The 23,196-nt window shown below is 42.5% G+C and overlaps 1 protein-coding gene across 13 annotated transcripts in view; it reads left to right on the top strand.

The window, feature by feature from the left end:
- Positions 1-23,196, top strand: part of add3a (adducin 3 (gamma) a) — a 103,812-nt gene that overhangs the window by 78,899 nt on the left and 1,717 nt on the right. For 9 of the 13 annotated variants that reach the window (XM_085355035.1, XM_085355029.1, XM_085355030.1 and 6 more), the window contains 13 exons: positions 1,797-1,935; positions 2,517-2,668; positions 3,478-3,558; positions 10,493-10,642; positions 11,084-11,227; positions 12,119-12,217; positions 13,739-13,915; positions 15,667-15,924; positions 16,160-16,264; positions 17,050-17,136; positions 17,900-17,935; positions 18,617-18,740; positions 21,180-21,272. In XM_085355035.1, the coding sequence (XP_085211161.1) occupies positions 1,797-1,935; positions 2,517-2,668; positions 3,478-3,558; positions 10,493-10,642; positions 11,084-11,227; positions 12,119-12,217; positions 13,739-13,915; positions 15,667-15,924; positions 16,160-16,264; positions 17,050-17,136; positions 17,900-17,935; positions 18,617-18,740; positions 21,180-21,272 (1,645 nt within the window). The remainder of the gene's footprint in view (positions 1-1,796; positions 1,936-2,516; positions 2,669-3,477; positions 3,559-10,492; positions 10,643-11,083; positions 11,228-12,118; positions 12,218-13,738; positions 13,916-15,666; positions 15,925-16,159; positions 16,265-17,049; positions 17,137-17,899; positions 17,936-18,616; positions 18,741-21,179; positions 21,273-23,196) is intronic. The other 4 variants (XM_085355038.1, XM_085355039.1, XM_085355040.1 and 1 more) reach the window with 4 other exon arrangements.

Raw genomic sequence — 23,196 nt, 5'->3', positions numbered from 1 at the left:
CTGTTGCATAAGTACTGAAATAAAGGTATCAATATTGGATGTTTTCCTACTGGAGGCTTCATTGCTCGGAAAAAGGGTTTGTGGATTCATTCAGCTTTCTTGCGGTGCTCTTTTCTTTCCAGAGGTTTCCATCACTGGTGTTAAGTTTCAATCAGGACTTTAAAGAGGCTTCATAGTGTTTTTGTTATTGTCAGTGATGATGGCAAGTTCAATTGGAGACAAAACTAAAGATTTTAATGATTTACCTGATAGACGGAAATGTAAAGGTGTATGAGATGAATAGATGATGAAAACAACTAATTGATCTGGACAGATGTGTTTAGAAGAGACTCTGTGTTAAATGGCACATAAACACTAAGAAGGAATAGAAGTCAGTAAAGATGTGTCAAACACTTCTGATCTTTTGGTTTTAAAATAAGTTACACAAGTTATTTAAACCTTAAGTCATACATGCTAACAGTATCTGTGATTTGATAATCACTTAGCTTTAGCTTGATGGTATATCAGTAACAACTTACCTTTTATTTGCAATTACCTACCTACAACACCTCATTGATGAGGCTATTTGGATGACCAAGGTCTGCTAGGAAAAGGTAGAAACAAAAGTTGAAACCAAAACAAACGATAACACAAAATAAACTCTTGCTGATCAAATCAAATATCTCAAACTCAGACTGTCGGACTTTACCTGTCGTCGGCATGTGCTGTATAAGAACATCACATGTGTGATTAAATGCCGAAACCCGCACGTACTGGTTACAGCTTTAGTAAAGTCAGCTGGTAGAGAGGTGAGAAAGCCCCCGGGGGAGGTTAAAACCTTACAAAGGTTATCTGGAGATACAGATGGGTTTATTACTTCATTTGCTGTTATCTATACAGCCTAGCTGAATATTACCTGCAGTTTTAAACACCATCATATTTCAAACGCTAACATCTACAATAGGATTTATGACTCGACTTGATTTATGAGCACTGTGAGAAAGATGCTTTACCCAGTACTCTGTATTATGTCACTCAATCAGCTGTGCGTTTATGGGGTCTGCATAAGAGCTTGTTAGCATATACTGTATCGTGTCTGTGGACTCAGCAGATGACTGGACAAGAGGATTAGCTACAAACTAACTCTCTCCCAGTTACACAAAGCACAAGCAGCGAGCTAACCAGACGAGCAACCTTTCCGGAGCTTGTTGTGTATCTAGCCAATCTGGGCCCAGCTTCGTAGAGCGCTCTTAGGATGATTCAGATCGACACCCAAATAGGATGTCTAATCTGTGATTAGCACGTCTCCCACGATCTTCCTGTCTTTACTCGCATTCTTCCTGTCTCTTTGAATGTTTCCACATCTTTTTGCTCTTTTATCTCTCTGTCACTACTAATCTACTCCTTTCTCCTCCCTCCTATCTTCATCTGTCTCGCCATAGTCTTAGTTTTCTTTGTGATATTGCCTCACTTTGAGATTAATACACCTGGATGTCCAGTTTCAGTGAAATGTTTTCATTTTGTGTGTGTGTGTGGGTGTGTGTGTCTCCCAGTTAAGCTGCATAACACCTGATTAAAGCCCCCTGTGTTGAACGTAAAGGCTCATTTTTATATATGGAATAAAAATGTTTGTTTTTGGGTTTTTTTTAAACGAGGCTTGATAATGTGCTAAAAGTCACAATGTGAAGATTAACCGGTAAATCCTTTTTACTGTTGCTTTTCTTAATTTGAGGGTTAGATTTGTAGTTCTTGACACATTACGTTCTCAGTTGGCTCGTGTCCCCTCTCAACCTTTTGTCTTTCCCTATCTTTCTCAGGCTTTCAAGGAGGAATTGGAGAGCCTGATCCAAGAGCAGCAACGGAAGGGGAACAACCCCACTGGCCTGCTGGCCCTCAGGCAGATCGCAGACTTCTTTATGGCCAGCACAGTTGCCGGTTTCAACACTTCCCCCCTCAGTAAGTGGTCACTGTGCTCGTTACCCCAGACAACCAGACACTAACACATGCCATCCGCGCCCTGGGTGCAATAACTTTGAACTGCACTGAAAAACAAAAGCACAGCCTCAATATTGGAATATAGGAGATCTATACACAAACATGAGCTTTGTGTGCTTAAGGGCATAAATACTCTTAGACATCCCAGCCCCAGACTCCGGAAAAGCCGTGCATATTTCCATGGGTTTTGATCCTTTGCAATTTCTGTCCAAGAGTCCCATATGTGAAGTCAAAGCCTTGGAATGCACAACTAATGCTAAATTAGACGTCAGAAACTGTGTAGCCTTTTGGTTTAGCTAATTTTTTAAATATTGTAATTAAAGACAACAAAAGGCATTAAAGGACTGAGTGCTGCTCGCATCACCCCACTGTGTAAATTAGGATTCTCATGTAGAGTCAGATACACCATTAGATACAAATCCAGATGCTAGCTACAGATGTCTGGTCCTGAATGGTTGTCACTGATATTAATACCACCTGATCCGCAATCTGCATTTTTAACATTCCTGCTCCCCCTCCTCTCATCGTCCATGATCATTTAGGCCTGGGGATGGTCACTCCCATCAACGACTTGTACGGAGTGGAATCCACCACGATGGTGAAAGGCGAGAAGCTGACACGTTGTAAACTGGCCAGCCTCTACAGACTGGTGGACCTGTTCAGCTGGGCACACTTCGCCAACTCCTACATCACAGTAAGACACTACTCCAAAAGCACAGATGTACTGGAAATTCCCTATTATCTATCTAGTTCATAAATTTTACCGTCTCCTGTATTATTTCCGGGTACAAACATTGAGGGTCTGTTTGCAGAGAAAGCTTTTATTGTCATTTCAAGGGTGTTTCAGTCTAACAGTAATTGTCTCGAGGTTACAAAAACATCTTTAATATCACAACTTAAATACCTGGCTTGTCATTCACAACAAAGATTATTGTAACCTTTGACTTTCTACAGAAAACTGATACTACAGTTCAAAAACTGTCCACACAGACTTTCAGAATGTCCTCTACTATTCTATGCCTTTGTTTAAATGCTATATATTGCACTATTCTTTTTTTTATTTAAGTGCCGTGCAAAATTCCCAAGAAAGTCTAGTAGTGATGACTTTACAATGCCTCAATGCATTTTGCAATAATTTCTTTGTGACCACATCAGCTGATGGCTCAGCTGATACACTTCTACACATACAAATGGCTGTCTCATATAAGGCACGCTATCTGAGCCACTTTAGACTCCCCATAGTGGTTGGACCACGGCAAACCACTCTGCAGTCCACTTCCACCCAAGTTCCTCCATTTCATGCTGTATCTGACTCCCTGTTGCCCACAGAAATGTACAGGGAGGTTGCTGGCAAGCATGTTTTAATTGCAGATCTGACTGTTTAGTCCATATTTCAACTCTTTCTTAATGCTTTGTTATTCTAATGCAGTCCCAACTTGGGTCTGGTTAATTTTTTTTCTAACTAAAAGTAACCTTTAGTCCTCAATCTGTGTTTTCTCCTAGGGCCGAGTCAGTAAAGAACAAGACCACATCCTGATCATCCCCAGAGGACTCTCATTTGCTGAGGCATCTGCTTCAAACCTGGTAAGAAACACGAGCCACTGTGGTCTCATCCAAAGACAGTTTTTTAACTACAAGCTCTGCCTGTTAATTTAATTTCTTGCTACAAATGAAATGCATCGTAAATGTCTGCGTCAGCATCCTTCTCTGTGTAACTGTGCCAGCATTACATTGGACTGTAATGGCTTTGCATTTGCTTTACTCAACTAGCGCTCTCCCATTACCAGATGAACTTTTTTCCAGTGCTTTTTGGTCTTCTCTGTGCACGAGATCCCACCGTCTCTCTCTGACTGTCCCTTTTGTGTACGTGTTTATCATGTTCTGTGTCACCGGCACCTCTCATGTTGACATTAGCCACTCTGTTTCTCTGTCAGCAAACACTGTAGGTGGTTCAGTCTGTCCGTCTCCCCAGTTTCAGCTGTGCTCGACATACCACGGCGCTAAATGTGCAATAATGTGTTTAAGAGTTCATTGGCAACCTCGTTACCTCCCTCTGTACGTTTCAGCTCCCTCTAATTCACTTTCTATTTCGGTTTGTCTCCGTTTTGTTTTTCTCTTTCTGTTGCTCTTGTCTCATCAACATGTCTCATCCTGATTGTCGGACTTCTGTTTATTTCTGCTTTTTCCATTTGACAATTTAAAAAACAGAACCAGGGTTCGCCTCTGTGTAGTAGCTTTGTTGTACTCTCCTACTTTGTCTTCGACACCTGCGCAAACAGATAAAATCCGGGATAATATGCTGCAGGTGTGCTTCTGCAGCCAGATTGTGAAATCTGTCAGCACCTCGCTGACAAGCTGATTTCACTTTTTGACCTGCGAGAGTGGTTAGAAGGTAGTGATATAAATCTCTGCGCCTAACTTGCTACTTCCTGATAGTAAAGCCTCGTGGGTGGCTGAGTGGTTTGAACATGTCCTTGTTGAACTCAGTCATTTTTGAGTCTGTTTTTAATTTAATAGGGGTTTGTTTGTCTTTTTTGCTTTAGTTCAGCACAGACACTGTAAACTTGCCCTGAAAATCTGCTTTATTTCCTTAAAAGGGAATAAAGTGCCAAATTGCTGATAATAATTTCAGACAATAAATTCTCTTTGCAGTACAGACACAAAACAAGCGTACCTACCTGAAACCGCCAGAACAGACTCTCTTCACTAGGGTAACTTTGCTGCCTCAAAAACCTGTTGCTGCAATAGTTAACTAGTTAGACATGGACGTTGACATGTCTTTGATTAGCACACAGAAATAATAGTTCAGTACTGCAACAAAATAATCAGGATAAAACTTGATATTTATTTATTTACCAATAGCAGTAATGCCAGCAGTATTTGGTTCATATTTATTTTGGTTCATTGGTTCCCATCTTCAAGAAAGGGGACCAGAGGGTGTGTTCCAACTACAGGGGGATCACACTCCTCAGCCTCCCTGGGAAAGTCTATGCCAAGGTGCTGGAAAGGAGAGTTCGTCCGTTAGTCGAACCTCGGATACAGGAGGAACAATGCGGTTTTCGTCCTGGTCGCGGAACACTGGACCAGCTCTTCATCCTCTCCAGGATACTTGAGGGTGCATGGGAGTTTGCCCAACCAGTCTACATGTGTTTTGTGGACTTGGAGAAGGCATTCGACCGTGTCCCTCGGGGTGTCCTGTGGGAGGTGTTGCAGGAATATGGGGTGTCTGGCCCATTGCTACGGGCCATTCGATCCCTATACAACCGTTGCAAGAGCTTGGTTCGCATTGCCGGCAATAAGTCGGACTCGTTCCCGGTGGGTGATGGGCTCCGCCAGGGCTGCCCTTTGTCTCCGGTTCTGTTCATAATTTTTATGGACAGGATTTCTAGGCGCAGCCAAGTGGCGGAGGGCTTTCGCTTTGGTGGCCTCAGAATCTCATCTCTGATTTTTGCAGATGATGTGGTTCTGTTGGCTTCATCGGGTGAAGGCCTCCAGCTCGCATTGGAACGGTTCGCAGCCGAGTGTGAAGCAGCGGGAATGAGGATCAGCACCTCCAAATCTGAGGCCATGGTTCTCAGCCGGAAAAGGGTGGAGTGCCCACTCCGGGTCGGGGATGAGTTCCTGCCCCAAGTGGAGGAGTTCAAGTATCTCGGGGTCTTGTTCGCGAGTGATGGGAGAAGGGAGCCGGAGATCGACAGACGGATTGGGGCTGCAGCTGCAGTAATGCGGACGCTGCACCGGTCCGTCGTGGTGAAGAGGGAGCTGAGTGTAAAAGCGAAGCTCTCAATTTACCGGTCGATCTACGTCCCTACCCTCACCTATGGCCACGAGCTGTGGGTAGTGACCGAAAGAACGAGATCGTGGATACAAGCGGCAGAAATGAGCTTCCTCCGAAGGGTGGCTGGCCTCTCCCTTAGAGATAGGGTGAGAAGTTCGGCCCAGAGTAGAGCAGCTGCTGCTCCACATCGAAAGGAGCCAGCTGAGGTGGTTCGGGCATCTGACAAGGATGCCCCCTGGGCGCCTCCTGGGTGAGGTGTTCCAGGCATGTCCCACCGGGAGGAGGCCCCGGGGCAGACCCAGGACACGCTGGAGAGATTATATCTCTCGGCTGGCCTGGGAACGCCTTGGTATTCCCCCGGATAAGCTGGAGGAGGTGGCTGGGGAGAGGGAGGTCTGGGCCTCTTTGCTTAGGCTGCTGCCCCCGCGACCCGGCCTCGGACAAAGCGGATGAAAATGGATGGATGGATGGATGGTTCATGCCATATATTCATTGTCAAATGTCAGCTCAAGGCTGATAAGTCCAATCAGGCTTCTTGGTTGTTCATCCTCCCAAGTATACTTTTCTGTTATTCTATTAGCAAAAAGAAAACTTTTACCTTTGACAATGTTGTGTTAGTCTTAGTTTTAGCTCTGTTGCTGCACAAAGTAACAGATGATGCTCTTACCTTCTGTCTCTGGCTCAAATCATTGTAAAGTGTAATTAATCATGTCCATGATTGCAAACTCAATCAAACTTACTCGCCATAACTTTTACTAGAAGCCACAGAATCCTTAAAAGCAGTATATGGCAAACTTATTCAGCTGTGAGTATTTTTAGTTTGTTTGTCTGGACCACATCCATCTATCCTGTGGTCGGGCAGTAAAGTTGACCACAGCACTGCATACGCTGAAAGACAGAACAAATTCGTGTAACCTGGCACTTCCAGATTTTCCTTAGTGTTTGTGTTTTGATGCCAGTCCGGCACTGCTTTGTTTATATCCATCTGTTTAATCTCTCTCTCCACTTTCAGCCGGCTTTGTCTTAGTAAGCTCAATAGTTACATGATTAAGTTCAAGAGTTTAGGAAGGCAAAGAAATTGATTAGGAGGAAGTCATCCAGAATAAAGCGTGTCAAAGGTTGTGTTGGGGTCAGCTGTGGTGCAGTTGGCTTTGGTTAGTTTGCATCTGTCTCTCCCTGTCAGTATTACTCTTTGAGCTTTGAGGTGATTCTGAGGTCAGTTTGAGTTTGGAGTTGAAAAGAAAAAATGTTTGGTCCATCTGGTTGTTTTAGTTTAGTCTGAAGTCACAGCAAAGTTTCCCATTTCATGTCTCTAAACTTCTCATTGAAATTACTGTTGACTACACATCAGAGTCAAAAGGTGAGAGAATTACTCTCTTTACTCTTTGATTTGCTTGAATCAGGCAACCTTGAACCCTTGAAGGAATTCAGAGATTTCCTTTTCAGTTTCAACTGCCTGCTTCTGGCCCCACTCTCCTTATCAGCTTCTAATCCCCTCCCTACCATGCAGCTGCATCACATTTCAGATTCTTTGACACGTCCTTTGACTTATTTTTAAGATTAGAGGTGCTACACCGGCCATAAGGGCCTCTCAGTTTGAAGGGCTGAAGTTTGAAGGGCGTGACGGGGGTGATCCAATAATGGACCGGCCATGTGACATAACGGTGTTCGATCACACGGCAGCTGGCTATGGCTGTCAGGAGAGGGTGTGTGGAGACATAGATGGGGTTAGTTACTCACGCTTAGCTAGTGCCATTCACTTTCCTCTGCTGGAAAGATCAATAAATTCATCTGCCCAAACACCCATATGCCTTTTAAAAGTCTGAACACCACTCAGAATGCGTCTGAGGATTTTCAGCCTCATTTGACCCAAAGATCGGAAACAATCTGTGGACTCTCTTCAGGAAAGAGACGTATTAACCAGTCGAGCTGGTAACTGCTCAGGCGCTGTATTGGCCCCGTGCCAACACAATATGGTTAATTTTCAACAATATTTTTAGTCGTATGCAGTTTTCTGAGGTTAAATGTCTTACTGAATTTCCTTGTTTTACTAAAGAATGAATAAGTAGTAACCAGATCTAAAAAGGATGTAAAAGGAAATACACTCTAAACTATCCAAGTAGTTATAAACCTCAAACCAAGTAAAACAAGATTATTTATTCAGAAGTTTGAGTAGTGGCAAGTTTCCCATGGTAACACTTTGGTCTTACTTTTAAAAAATCTGTTATATTCTCAGTGATCAATACTCGAGTGTCAAGTTTTCTGCGAGGTGAAAACTTAAAGCCACACCTCCAGTAGGTTTGTGCAGTTTTTGTTATTGAATCGTTTTTTATTCCTAAAATAAAAATGATCTGTTGCTACCAAAGCTAATGAGTAGAGGCACAGCTCTGAAGAAGCCCTGGATGGGAAGGGTGGGTTTTTAGTTTGAGTAATATGATGATGAGAGATTAAAAACAGAGTTTGAAGGGGTTTAAAAAAAAAAATGTAATTCCTTTAATTTTGGAAGGAAATAGTTTCCTGCTCCACGCACACTTTAAGTACCAAACCCCACACTTTTGAGCTGGCTCAGTTTGAACTGGGTTTGTTTCATGAGCCTCTGACTGGATGATGGATGCCGTGTTCCTGGTGTGATAACACACTCTTGGACCTTGTTGGGGGGGGTCAGAAATGTGAGCAGGCTGCTTCTGGCTTGTATCACAGAACAACATGTGCTTAGTGATGCCAATTGTGCACAAGGTCTGCAGGCAAAGTTGTGTTTTCGGTTTGTTATTAGGTTTTACTGTGAGGACTGACATCTGCACTTGCTCTTCCTCCAGGTTTTATATCACAGTCTCTGTGTCCAGTTATCAGTCTCTCTCCCCCCCCCCCCCCCCCCCCCCCCCGGTATTGTACTCTCTGTCCCTCCAGGTCCTCTATATATCTTTTGACTCGAATGCTTTTCTCTCCGGTCATGTAATCGAATAACTGTTAACTGCTTGGTAATGAAGTTGTCACAGTGAGTCCACTCCGTTCCACTATTATGTTTCCTGGTAAAGCGTAAATTCATTTCCCAGAGATGAGCATACAGAAAGGAGGAATTGTTGTAATTAGAGCTGGGCGATATGAGATTTTTTCATATCACGATATGTTTTTTTCCATTTCAGGCGATAACGATATCTATCACGATATAAGCCAAATAACTATATTTGTAAGATTTAAATGTGCCGTTGCTCACAAGTAAAATGTGAAATAATCAGCAGCTTGTTTTTATTTAAATATTTATTTCCCATAATAAGTTCAACAGGGTAGATGTACTTAAGGAACATGAGACTTTTTCAGATAGATAAAGGCAAATATTGCAAACTACACAAAAGGCAGCCGCTAAAGCGTTTAAGTTTCAAAATAGAACAAACGAAACAGACTACTAAATTGTCAATTCCACTTAGAAACAAAATATTAATTCTAAAAATAAATCTTAGTTTGTTTTACAGAAGAACAGACAAAACTGACTAACTTTTGTCAATATCAAATAAACTGAGAACTAAAAGGAAATTCTCAATCTCTCCTTGTTGTATAGCTGAGCTTTTCAAACAGTTTTAACAGTTACTTTAGTCTGACAAAAGCCGAATGACGAATTAGCGCTTCCAGTCAGAGACTGAGGCTACGTCCACACGTACACGGGTATTTTTGAAAACGGAGATTTTCCGTTTTCGTTTTAAAAAATAATCCCGTCCACACATAAAGGCAGAAATGAAGGAAAACGCTGCTATGAACATGCCAAAGCAGCAGGTGGCGCTAGATTCCTAACCGTGCAGAAATGTTGGCCAATCAGAAGTCTAGAAGCCTCGGTGGGAAAAAGTAAACAAAGCTGGGGCATAGAAGCAGAACAGAGTCGTGTGTGTGGACGGACAGTAACTGTGTGTATATGTAAGCATTTAAACACTGCAGAGAGTACAATTAACAGTAACAGTATTGTAGAAGTTAATTTCACCGAAACAATAACGTGGCGCACAGTGTGACGCATGCACCAGTTTATTGTATTTCCAGACTTGCTTTCGGCACAATTTACAGTGCACGCTACTCTGTTTTTTGTCAGACTTGAAATAGCCGAAATACCTTCACACTACGGAACTTCTATGGCTCTTCCGTTCGACAATCTCTCCGGCGTTGGAACCATCATCTGTTTTCTCTTCGGTCACGCTCGGTTGATTTTTCTAGTCGGCACACTCATTTCCTCCATTACCCGCTGGCTGCTTCCCAAACAAACACACGTGCGGCTTGGCACTTGTGCTGTACGTAACAAGTCACGCGACGTGACGCTGCGGCTGTGATTGGTTCGGCTCTGCGCTACTTAATTTGGATTGGCTGACTTTTTTTTTTTTTTTTTTTTTTAAGAGGACAAGAGCAGCGAGGTCTATCGCGATAGCTTAATTTCTCTATCGAGTAAAAGTTATATCGCGATACATATCGTTATCGTTCTATCGCCCAGCTCTAGTTGTAATGTGATTTCTGTGCCATCATACTCACAGATGTTGGCTTATCTTTAGGCCTGCTTGGTTAACACTGCAGGGTTATAACCTGCTTGTGAGCTAGTTTTGTATCGGCATATTTGATTTCACTGATGTTGTGATGGTTTACAGTACATCGTCTCTCTGTGGCCTCTAAAGCCCTGCCGTACTCTTGCCGCTTATTGCTTGGGTTAAAGTGTTTTTAACCACTCAAAGCAGATATCCTCAAAGCACCCTATCCTTGCCTCCCCAGGTGAAAGTCAACATCATCGGGGATGTGATCGACCAGGGCTCCACCAACCTGAGGATCGACCCCGCAGGTTTCAGCCCCCATGCTGCCATCTACTCCATGCGTCCAGACATCCGCTGCATCATACACGTGCACACTCCTGCCACAGCAGCTGTAAGTTCACATTACCACACGTTATATTATACCCAACCTTGCAAACCTCTCTGTGATGATTTTCCCTGCAGATTGGTGCTTGATGCTTATTTTTTTTAAGAGGGGTGCGATTTCAATTTGAGAAGAGGTATTTCAGGCTGGATGAATTTGAATAGTGAAGTGATATCCCGTAAAATTACCTTGACACCTCGACCAAAAGGGAATATCTTTAAACGACTCGACAGCGCAGAAATGAAAGTTTTCAACAACAAAGAGGCTCATCACCGCAGTCATCAGAGAGCGCCAGAGTTTCCAAGCTTTCTTCCCACAGGAGCACCAACGAGAAACATCTGCTGCCGAACGTTAAAGAATAATGCAGCTATACAGCTGTAATCCACCGGTCAACGTTTCTCATTGCTGGCATGTCTCTGCTGTCTCCTTCTCACCTTTCTCCTGCTTCAGGTGTCATCTATGAAGTGTGGTATCCTGCCCATTTCCCAAGAGGCGCTGATCTTGGGTGATATTGCCTACTACAACTACCAGGGCAGTCTGGATGAGCAGGATGAGCGCATAGAGCTACAGAAGGCCCTGGGGCCAACAACAAAGGTAGGCGAAGCGAGGAGACTAAACATTGTGCAACATCTTCCATCACTTTTGCATAATTGGTTTGCGATTTGAAGAATCCACACGGTAAATAAAAAGTGCAAACAATAAACTTAGCTTTGTGCAGATGTATTAAAAAGCTTTCTACCAGTATCTCTAGCTTCAGACTGGAGTGTGTATGTCCCAGAGGTTTGCTGATAAAAAAGAGCCAAAATGTGTCTTTGAGTCGCGTTTCTGCAGTCTTTCAGACAACAGACCAAAACTTTTAGAGGCTTGGAGCAATTTAGGCCCATATGTTGGGGTAGTTCAAAATAATCAAGCCTGTTTTAGATCTCATCCCTTTAACCTAAGACAGGAAAACGATTGAAATATCAGGGTGTTTATTTCGAACAAGGAGCAATAGTAGGGCAGTCAGGCACCCTTATTTTGGGTTTTCTATTTGCCTTCCATGTGTATGTCTTGCTTTCTGGCGTCTTTAAAAAAAAAAATAAAAAATCACCGGTTGATGGAATTTAAACTGGAAAACATTCTGGGAATTCAAGGGAGTTTCCGCTGCTTGTCTGTTGCCAGGTTCTGATGTCATCGCCCAGTGGCCAAGCCCTTGTTGATACATAAAATCATAATGATTTCAACCTTCAAACTCTTGAAGCTCTTCTGTCCCCTGGGCCAACATTTTTTAAGAACTAGAGAAAACAGAGCTTCTGGATACAAATCAGCATGAGCACGCACATTCTCCATCAGTACTTCCATTGACTTAGTTACTTGCTGAATAAATAAAATAAACACCATCTAACGGTCTCATTTAATACAAGTTAGAGAAATGGACCTGTAGTGCCTCTCTGTGATCGGACTCTTCTGATGCTTACAATGACTTTTTCTGTGTGCGCGTTCCAGGTTTTGGTGCTGAGGAATCACGGCGTGGTTGCTCTCGGGGAGACCATCGAAGAGGCCTTTCACTACATCTACAGCGCTCAGTATGCCTGTGAAATCCAGGTACACATTGCAGAGCCAAGTGCTGCTGGTACCCAGTACATTCCTGCCCGACACACACACACGCTCACACTCACACTCTCTCTCTTCGGCTTCCAAACACACGCATTAGTCCAGGAGGGCGGTAGCTTTCCTGCTAAATCTAATCTCCACAGCTGCTTTCACATTTCTCCCTCTCTATTTTAAGAACACTCTAACTCATAATCTCTCCCCATGTGGAAAATGTTGGCCAAACACAGCTTTATAATAAGGCTATTAGGAGTCTGATGAAGGGAGTAACAATCTGATGTGTTATTGTTGACGCTGGTCCAAAGCAGCATTAAGAGAAGGATGGTGTTCTCCGTGTTTTGTTTTTAATTAGTAAAGCTGAACAGAAGGTGATACATAAGATTTCAAGGGGTGAGAATTGGGCAGCATGAATGAATGTTTATTGACTGCATGTTCATTTTGAGGTTATCTTAAGTGTATATTCATATTTCATGTAATGTGTCGGTCTGCGTAATCTTTTCCGATAAGATGGCGATAAGCCCGGAGAGCGGTGGCGTGTTTGTCAGGGATTGTGGATTAGCTCAACTTAGCTGCAGCAGTATTTGAAATGGAACATAAGAAATAATATTTTTTTTTTAAATCTCAGTGGTCATTCAGACACTTCTCACTGCCGTGTATTTATAAGGGTTTGGATCTGTTTGTTGTGCACCTGTTAACATATTGCCAGACGTCCTCTTTAAGTGACCTTTGGTGTCCAGCAGTGGATTCTTTGGGTCCTGTGGGCTGCAGGATGGTGGCTCTTTTACTGGTGTGTGTTGTAGTGCACTGCTGGTGGAGGTTATTAGTGAGTGTCATTGACTTTGGGGTGTGTGCTTGGTTTGCAGCATCGATTAGGTGGATGCTGCATGTCAAAATAACATCCACGTGAATTACCCAGAATATCAAACTGTAACAAGCTGATAAACACTGCCCACTTTGCTCGGTGGTAGTTTGGTTGGTGCAGCTGACTGCTGTGCAGCTGTTTCCATTTTGAAGGGGCAGTTGTAGCAATAAGTGAAAATACAGCTGTGTTGGATTTCTGTTGTCTTGCTTTTTGTTCTTGCGTGTCTTCCTGTTCATTGGTGAATATGGTGGATTTTAGAGATGAACGGCTGTGCCCCCCCGCTCCACTGTAACAGCAAACCAAATCTCCTGATTGACTCTCCCTGGTCAAGCAAAAGAAAACATTAATCCATCCCGCAAAGCCCAGCCCAGCTTAATTTCTTGAAATAAATCCCCTCAGGCATGTTTGCATGTCATCTACTGTAAATTCAATGCCGTGGTAGCCAGAGGGGTCTCTCATTTTGGTTTTGCTAAATGACACTTTTAGTCTGCAGGGGAAATGGTCAGGAAATTTGTTCCTGCTTATGCTCCTTTTAGATAGATGATCCAATGCCGCACATGTATTATGAGAAGGAGGGGGGTGTTGTTTATTTTTGTGTTGCGTAAGCCACCAGCCACCAGTAGAAGCTCACGTCTGTCTCCCTCTGTCCTCAGGTTAATGCCATTTCTTGTGCTGGAGGTGTGGACAACCTTATAGTGCTGGACCAGGAGAAGTACAAATCACGAGTGTTCGCCGTCGCCTCGGCGGGTGCTATCAACATGGCTGGGCAATACAAGTGGAAAATCGGTGAGCTGGAGTTTGAGTCTCTGATGAGGATGCTGGATAATCTGGTAAGTGTATAAAGAAAAACCTAAACATCAAAAGTGAAAGTTTTGTCAGTTTACCACACAAACCCCCCCGAAAAAGACACAAAAAAGACCTAAATAAACACTTGCATAGTTTTAAAAAAGATATATATGACACAAAAAATGCATAATAATCATAAAATAAATCATTTTAATCTTTACTTGTTGTGGCTTTGTGAAATCAGGAGTGTAATCATTTGTTTTAGCAAAGTAACCCATCTTGGTTTCACTTAACATGAGTAAGATCCCTGCTTCAAAACCAGGAGTAGACACAAATCCCTGGTATCCAAGGGTATCCAGTGTGAAAGCACTCAGTTACTGATTTATAAAACGATAATAACAGGCCTATATGGATTTCATAAAAGTGTCACATCTGGTGTTTAACCACTATGGCACACATTTGGTCTGAGGTTCGTTTTAGTTCACCTTTCTGTTTGTTTCAGTCTTATTTCTCTTGCACTAATGATGGAGAACTATTCAGCTACTAGCAGTGGTGGCTAGTGTGGGTGAACAATACTGGAAAAGGGCGCCACCTACAGTAAACTAAACTTTTAACTTGCAATGCAAAGAAGCAGTGCTGATTCCAAAGCTCATCTTTGGAAAGAACAGCAAATGAAACTTAAAGGAAATGGAGGAGCGTTTTGTTAGTACAGTGATAACTTTAAAAATCTGGAGTGGTTCAGTCCCTGGAGATTTGCTGAATGTTCTTCCTTGTCTCAGATTCTCATGCCTTTTGTCCTCCTTGCATCTCTATCCGCGTGTGCTTCGCTCGCCTGCTTCACCCGACACTTTTCACCTTTCTCCATGCTTCCCTCCCACCTTTCTCTCCTCTTTTCCCCCTCTGCTTTCTCAATGAATCACTGCCTCCCAGACTGTTGCAACTTTGAATAGTTCATCTTTGTCTCCCTTGCTTTCCTACTCTCCCCCTTTACACACTTCATAAACGGCATTTGTGTCAGATAAATTCTTGGATTCAGGACAGGACCAAGGCACATTTGTAACAAAAAGGGAGAAAGTGGGAGAAAAATCGAGTAGTTATACTGTGTCTCGGCAAGCTGCCAGCTGTGAATATTTAGAAATGTCTGAATATAAAGCAGCATTTTGCAGGAGGAGATCACGCCAGCTCAGTTAGGTTGAAATGTCAGTATCGACTGAGATGTGGGGGCTGAGATGAAAAGGAAAGGGGGAAAGACAAAAGAACGGAACCTCGCTGTCAAGCCTGGTGTGGAAAACTGTCTGAAAACCAGCTGGACTAAAAGAGTGCACTGAGGGACGAGCGATGGGAATGTGAGAGAAAAAGATGGTTGGGAATAAAGTGGAGAGAGAGAGAGAGAGGAAAGGAAGAGGATGGAGGGAAAAGGGTGAGAGAAAAAGGGGGTCAGACAGGAAATGACTATCTAACGCTGTCCTCTGTGTTGCCAGAAAGCCTGCAGTCAAAGCACAGTCTTTCTTTTCCATGTGACTAACTATGAAACTGGCAGGCCAACCAGCATTACAGGAATCAATGCTTATTTCTGTCGTTCATGTACTAAAAACGAAACCGATTGAATGTTTATTATTTATAATGTCAGCTGTGAAATCAATGTCATGATACAAAACTTATTCTGGAGCAGTAGTCATGGATGATGTGGGGAGACTACTGTGACATATGACAAGGCCTATGTAAATGTATGGATCAGCACAAACCAGATAAAAGAAAGCAAACCCTACATGTGATCCTCTGCGACGCCTTTTAGGGCTACAGGACAGGCTATGCATACCGGCACCCCATCATCCGGGAGAAGCCGAGGCACAAGAGCGACGTCGAGATCCCCGCCACGGTTACAGCGTTCATGTTCGAAGAGGACGCGGATAGTGGTGCAACACGGCTGCCCTTCAAGTTTCTCCAGCAGCGGCAGCAGAGGGAGAAGACACGCTGGCTCAATTCACCCAACAGCTACACCAAGGTCAGCGTAGAAGGTGGAGAGGAGCGCTACAACAGCCGGACAACCACGGTGAGCAGTGTGGCTGGGAAAGTTAGTGTGTACATACCCACAGCTACTGTGGACTGCTGTGTTTTGGCTGGACTTGCATCCCAGTGCTAAGAACAAATGGTACTAGATCACCATCTAGTGGCTAAATTGTGAACTACAGGGGTTCAGCTGCATCATCATTATTATTTTTAATATTATTAATATTATTATTATTATATTTTTTGAAACAAAGTTTTCACTGGTCTTCTGTTAACAGTGGATGAAGGCAGATGACCCAGGAACCCCAATTCGTATCGAGGATCCCAATCAGTTTGTCCCTCTCAACACAGATCCCACTGAAGTGCTGGCGAAGAGGAACAAAGTAAGTAAAACTACCATTTTTAGCAGACGCTTGATGCTTTCAACGTGACGAAAATCTAAAGATGGAGTGACAGAAATTGTAGGATACACTTTACTATTTTGTGCTGGGTTCTGTTTAAAAGTGTGAGGATATTAACACTTAATTAATAATTAAATAAATCTCTATCATAGCTTCATATGTTTAAGGAGGGCATAACAGCCACAATGCTACTTTGAAGTATCAGGTTTTTTTGTTTTACTATTCTGAAAGCCAAATATGAGCATATCTACACCAGGGGGTAGCTAACTAGAGCCATGCTAAATAGTAATAGTATTAATTTTACTATAAAGGTAATAATGTTTCAATAAAGATTATCTAGAAATCACCAAACAAAGCAGAAAACAGTCGAAATCAATCATTCAGATTAACAGAGGTGAGGATTTACAGCAGCCAGTCCCCTAAATTTAACATTTATAGTATCAAAGTAGATTAGTTATAAAAATAATTTTAAAGAGTCGCCTACTGTACAGTTGTTGTCAAGAGTGTCTCTTTCTACCATACTTTTATGTGTATAGTCTGGTCCCCATGTAATCATACTACTGTATAATTTGTAGTCAGTGCTTGTGAAGACGGCTACATTTGAACTGTCACTGCACTGGTTTTAGAGCATCTTACAAAATCAGTACAAATCTAGGCACTGAAACATCTGACTGTATCACGCATGTTGTCCTGATTCCTGACAGAATGTTTGTGTTCACTTGTTTGGGTTATTAGAGTAAGTCACCGTGTGTTTCGTCCCGTTACAGATCAGAGAGCAGAACCGGCTTGATGTGATGTCATCAGGGCCGCGGTCTCAGCACCTCGCAGGCATCCCTGTCGATGAACCGCGAAAGGTGAGAATTTCCTCTTTCTCGCCTCTAAACCTCGTGTTCTGTGGAAACCGTCGTTTTTAGAGAGCAGAGCTTCAAAGAAGAAAGTATCTGGTGGTAAACTGTAGATGTGTAACATCTAATATCTGTTTTAACAAGACAGGTTTTCACAAAAAATGCATAAAGTTTAAGCAGTTAGATGCTGTGACTTAACAATAAATACTTTTAATTCCTCTTAAAGGGCACACCGGGGTACATGACAAACAGTTTTTGCAGGATATTCTTCAATTAACAGAAAGTCCTTACAGATATTTGAAGAAAATCCAGAATAGCTGGTGTTGATAATGCTATAAAAACAGTTGAGGTTTGCAGGACATCTTTATCTAACTTTAAGGAGAAACTTATAGGTGGGCTTAGTTGTTCTGGCTGATTAGAGATTTGCTTTTTTGTGATTATGATAGAGCTTTTCTGCATATTACAGGAGTTTCCTAATCTTAATGACTTAGTGAGAACATTAGAGGAGGAGGACTCTCCAAAACTATTAAAAAAAAAAACTTTATCCAAAATTGTTCAGACTGCCAGTTTAAGCCACTTTAATGACATCTCTTGAACACTAGGGGGAGACAAGTAAACACATTTATAACGGATGAAATGAAGCTCTTGACAGTTGCACTTTACTAGCAAGGATAGAATTGAATGTATAAATTAATGGAACAAGTGAAGTAAAAATGTCTCAACTAGAAGTTGTGGTGCTGATGGTTTCGTGGTTTAATGTTTTGTCTTGAAGGATCTGGTGCAGATAAACGTTCTGGTAAATACCAACGTACGTTTTCCTGTCTGTGGTTGTTTTTAGTTTTTTACTTTTTTTTTTTGTTCGTTTTATGATTTTTAACACTTCATCACTCGTTCTGATCAAAAACCACTGCATGTGTTGTAGTAGAGTTTTGCTTTAAAATTGACAACTGTTTTCAATGTATTACTTGTTTGCTTTAAACGAAACTGCACTTATTCGTGAGAGTTGTTGAAGTGTGATGATTTGTTGGAGCACGAGTCTTTTTCTGACATTTTTAGGCAGAAAGCTTAGAGATTTAAGCTCAAGTGCGTTGTGTGTGTGTGCACGAGTGTGAGTAATAAACACATCTTGCGTGGAGTTGATTAGATGTGGACTCTGTGATGTGGTTTTATCTTTACACGAGCTGCCTTAGTCATCCTCTAATGAATGATTGTCATCCTCAGACACAGTGGGTGTTTGTGCCATTTTTAAAAAACGTATTTTTCTTTTAAGTCGGTCAGTGCAGTCATGACTAAAGAGGCGGTGTTGTTTTCTCTGTGTGTGTGTGTGTGTGTGTGCATGTTTTTTTTTGGTACGTGTACCTTTGGTGTGTGCTTGTGTGTTAGTACATGGTTTGTTTTTTAAATTTCAGAGTGTGTGCCAGTGCCTCCTGATTATTTCTCTCTGTGTACGTGTGTCCCATCCTCACCCCTCTGCCTGTCTCCTCCCCAGCCATACGTGCCCACAGAGGAAGAGCAGATGGCTCCCCTGCCTCCCAACCCTTTCAGTGAGTTGTCAGAGAAGGCACTGGAAGAGTATCGCAAGAACGTGGAGAGAAGGCAACTGGGCCTCAGCGGTACGGCACATACGCTCACGAATACACTTCTGTTAACAACCATCAAAGCTCACGCACACATGGCGAGATGAACTCGAACCCAGAGTTTTCTTTCCTGCTGCCAGCTGCAGACGACCTTACCAATCGGTGAAGGTTCATTAAACAACAAAATATTGAGCCGGGGCTTGAAACAAATTGGATCAATAATCAATATGCAAGATACAATTTGAGCGCGCACATCGGGAGATTAGTTTGAGCCAGCAAGAGGAATTGTCATCTGCTTAGCTGGGTGCTGGCGTCAGTTTACTCCGGTGCAGGAAACTGGTCCTTTTCTTTTAATTTATCACTTTATATCATGGTTTTGATACATTTATTTAAAGTAAATCTTCTTCTTTTTTTTAAATGCTGGTCTATTAACCATCACAATCATCTTTAATAACCCTGAAGGAAAAACTAAGACCTCAAGAAATCTTGAATATGAATTTATCCGGTTCCGCTTGTATCTCTTGAGAGCTGAGTGAAATCAGTTTGTGTTGCCCCTGGATTAAAAGCTCATCGGCACCTAAAACTACTGTTGGTGTTTGAGTCATTAAAGGGGTTTTTTGCACGTTTTAAAAGACTTTAAACTGTGGAAAAAATAAGACACTAAGAGCCAGATATTCAAAAGTCCTTAAAATAAACAGCTGGAGCAGATTTCAACTTGAGCTTAAAACTAATCAGGATTTCTTAAAATTGGTTCTGCAATTACAAAGCCGTCCCCTTGGAGACTGATTAGTAAACAGCTCAACTTTCCTTTGTGCCCTCTCAGCAGTCTGGTGGTAACAAAAGATTTAAATGATCTCGGTCAACGCGTGCACAGACGCACATCTATATACCTATACGTCTATATCTATATGCAAGGTCTATGGCTGCTTTAAACTGTGTTAACCTTGTCAACACACACACAAATACACACACAAGTCAAGGCTAATCATATTAGCCTTCTGTCCTATTATCTTTCAGAGAGGCAGAGGAAAAATCAATAGCGAATCAATATCTGGGGGGCCTTCTGTCACACTGGAGCACAGTGAATGTGTATTTGTGTGTTGTGTATATTTGGGTAAGGCCATGTGTATGGATGGCTGCAAATGTTCTTCTGTGCATATGAAACATGGTGCGACTGTATGTGTGTAAGGGGCCAGTGTGACTAAGATGGCAGAGCGAACAGACAGCAGGTCTTCACACCCGCCACATGATCAGAGCCCGTTGCTATGACACTTTTGCCCCCATAGCCCCATGAATCCCCGGTGACCAATCTGGAGACAAGCTGGAGACCGTCTGGAAAGGCCTGATACATGCTCGGCCCGGACACGCACACACACGTTTATAGGCTTAGCCTGCGATTAGTTGTGACATGCAGATTGTATATATTGATCATTTTTTAAAAAACAGATTGATTATAATGCGCATTATATAAGAGAACTGATCAAATTGAGCTATATGTGACATAGATATGTATGAACACATGTACAGATGCGTATTATGTGCTATATGTTTCACATGAGGTGACAAAGCTCATGCAAATGACTACACACACTGAGATCATCTCATCTGAGGCTCGCACGCATTTTTATCTGTGTATATACAGAACACCGAGTACTATCACTGCACAGATCAGGCTGTTATGCAAACACGTCCTATACGCTGTGCTTGTAGGAGTTGTGAATGATTGTGACGACTGCCAGCTCGATGTGTAAGCCCGAACGTACTAATGAATGTGTTAAAGTGATCAGGGAACGTCTTTCATTCAGACTAATTGGTGTTTAAAATAAAATTAAGCTACTGTAGCTAAGCTGCGTGGCAACACTATGTGCTCCTTATGGTTGGATAGAATTGTTTAAGAATCTAAAGTTCAAAGGGGACTCATTATGCTTGTTTCTTTATCTATTTTAAATAAGAATATAAACTTTTCTCATAATCTCCTTATTCTATATAAGAGTGACTGAGATTTCTTTTCTTTCTTGCCCTAAACTAAATTTTTCTGTATTTAAATGTCTCACAATACAAATACTTCAGTCTATGTAAATGAGACATCTCATAAAGAAAGTTTAAACTTTGGTGGTCTAGTTGTCTGTGTTAAGGTTTAGCAAAATGTTACAGTGTGTGCTCAGCCACCCACGCCCGGGGGCGGGTGGATTGATGGCACTCTGATAGCTGGGTGATCAGCAGACAAGGATTTTGTAAATTTTGTTGGAAAACAGCTGTGCATGGCCTGATTCTAACATGTGTGTGTGTTACCACTAATCTGTCAACCTCCCCACCCCACTCCCTCCGGACCCTTCATCCCAATTCCCTCCAACCTCTCATCCCACTCACCCCTGCTGTCTTCCCTCTACTTCCACCCCCTACACCCTGCCACAATCCTCTCATCCAACCCTCACAACCTCCCCCCACCTGGCCCCGTCCCTACCCTCCCTGCAGATGGCGAGCACGAGCTAACCTCTGACGATGGCTCCACTCTCTCTCAGTCTCTGTCTGTCACCCAGTCCCCGCAAAGCACTTCAGCTAAAGAAGGTATCACTCACTCACAGACTGAATTGTTTTTCAGAATGAGCTTCACTGTCTTGCTTTTTGACTTTAATGTCCGACGTGTGTTTGTGGACGAGCATGAGAGCGTAAATTTAACTGCAATAGACTAAATGCTTATTATACAGTGCCTGAACTAGCTCATGCTGTACTAACTAGTCTTTCATGTTAAAACGTGGTCATCTAATTCAATGAAACTGCAACAGTTTCACTACATTTAATACCTCTCTGGCTTTTTTTTTTTTTTTTTTTGGACAATTCAAATTTATATTGGGTTATGAAAATGTAGCATTGCCTGAAAGGTATGAATTCATATTTTATACACTTATTATTTTGCCATTGAGGGTCCAAAGGTTTGTTTGTTTTTTAGAGCAATGGGAGAAGCAATTTTTAAAGACTTGAAGTCTTGTAAACTTATCAAGCATTCAGGGATTTCTGTGATTTTGCAATTGGTTGCCAGAGAGTAGCTGCTTCAAGAAATGGCATCAATTTGTGGTTATATCAGCCCAGCACTTTTCTCTCATTTTATTGCTAAGATAAACGAACTCCCTCCTGATGAAAACTCATACTTCCATTTTCTGCTAGTTATCTGGGTCTGCTACGGTGTGAGTAGTGATGCCCAGACCCCCCTCTCACCAGACAGTCTTGGGGGGGTAAGCTGTCTACCATGTCCTGCCCAGAGGTCTCCTCCTTGTTGAACATGCCTGAAACACCTTGCCTAGAAGGCGTCCTGATCAGATGCCTGAGTCGCCTTTCCTTTTGATGTAGAGGAGCAGCATCTCTCCTCTGAGCTGCTCACCCCTATCTCTAATAGAGAGCCCAGACATTCAAAGAAGGCTCATTTTGCCAACAGTTAAATATTCGTTTGGTCACTACCTACAGCTTGTGGCCATAGATGAGAGTAGGAACATGGATCAGCCAATAAATTGAGAGCTTTGCCGTCATGCTCTGCATCACTTCCTAATGAAAGATACAAGACGGTATTGATTTTCTTATTTGGCTCATTCAGTGTTTTTATCTAAACTTGAGGTTTTGTCGCAGTCTTACACGCATCATTATAAAGACTTATCAAGAGTGAATGTTCATTTGGTGTTAACATCACAGATCTGAGGGATTGGTAATGGGAAGTTTCACATCACTGGGTTTCTTGCCTGTTGCCGCCCTTTGAATGTATTTCGTCTGTTAACACGCAAGATTGACATTTGAAGCCATTTGGTGTGCCGCCAAGAAATGGCAGGATCATAGAGGTCTCTCTACAAGTTGTAAATAATGGCACTATGGGATTGGCTTCCTGTCCACTTCCTTCCAGGGCAAACACGCAAAACCACACAATAACAATTAACCAATAACGGCGCATTCACTCAGGGGACCTATATTTTCTGACACTGTCACCATGAGGTCAGCCGTGGTGTACAGCAAGCCTTTTAGTCCAACCATCTGGTTTTTATGCAATGATGAAAATAACCTGAGAGGACACGTTTGGTGCGTAATATGAAACCAGCGCCCTGGATTGGTTAACCTGCATTTGCAGCACAGAGAACGGAGATGTGACGCTTCCCGGCATGTTACGTGAACACCGATTAAGGCAGTGTGTGCAGTGTGCTGTTCAAAGCTCCCATTTTGTTGGGTTGAAAGGAGGGCAGACTCTCTGGGCTATCAGGTCACTGGGGTTTTTACGCAGGGATATTACGAAATATGTAGAGCACGGGGACACTGTGTGATTAGTACATCCGACAACAGAGCCTGGCATTTGGCACAAGAGGACACAATGAGACACAATAAGAGATGAGACATATTCAGTGTGAGGAAAATATATTGATTTAATCAGTCATTCCTCCAATATGATAACATGAACATGCACCTCAGTGATGCTCCACCAGTAATAGTTATGAGTTTGTTCTTGGTGGACATC

Source organism: Diplotaxodon limnothrissa, linkage group LG6 (genome assembly GCF_057381915.1).
Source record: "Diplotaxodon limnothrissa isolate DT_005_m linkage group LG6, D_limnothrissa_male_GT1.1, whole genome shotgun sequence".
In the NCBI taxonomy this organism is placed as follows: domain Eukaryota; kingdom Metazoa; phylum Chordata; class Actinopteri; order Cichliformes; family Cichlidae; genus Diplotaxodon; species Diplotaxodon limnothrissa.
Note: the sequence above shows the minus strand (reverse complement) of the source record. Positions and strands in the feature narration are given on the sequence as shown.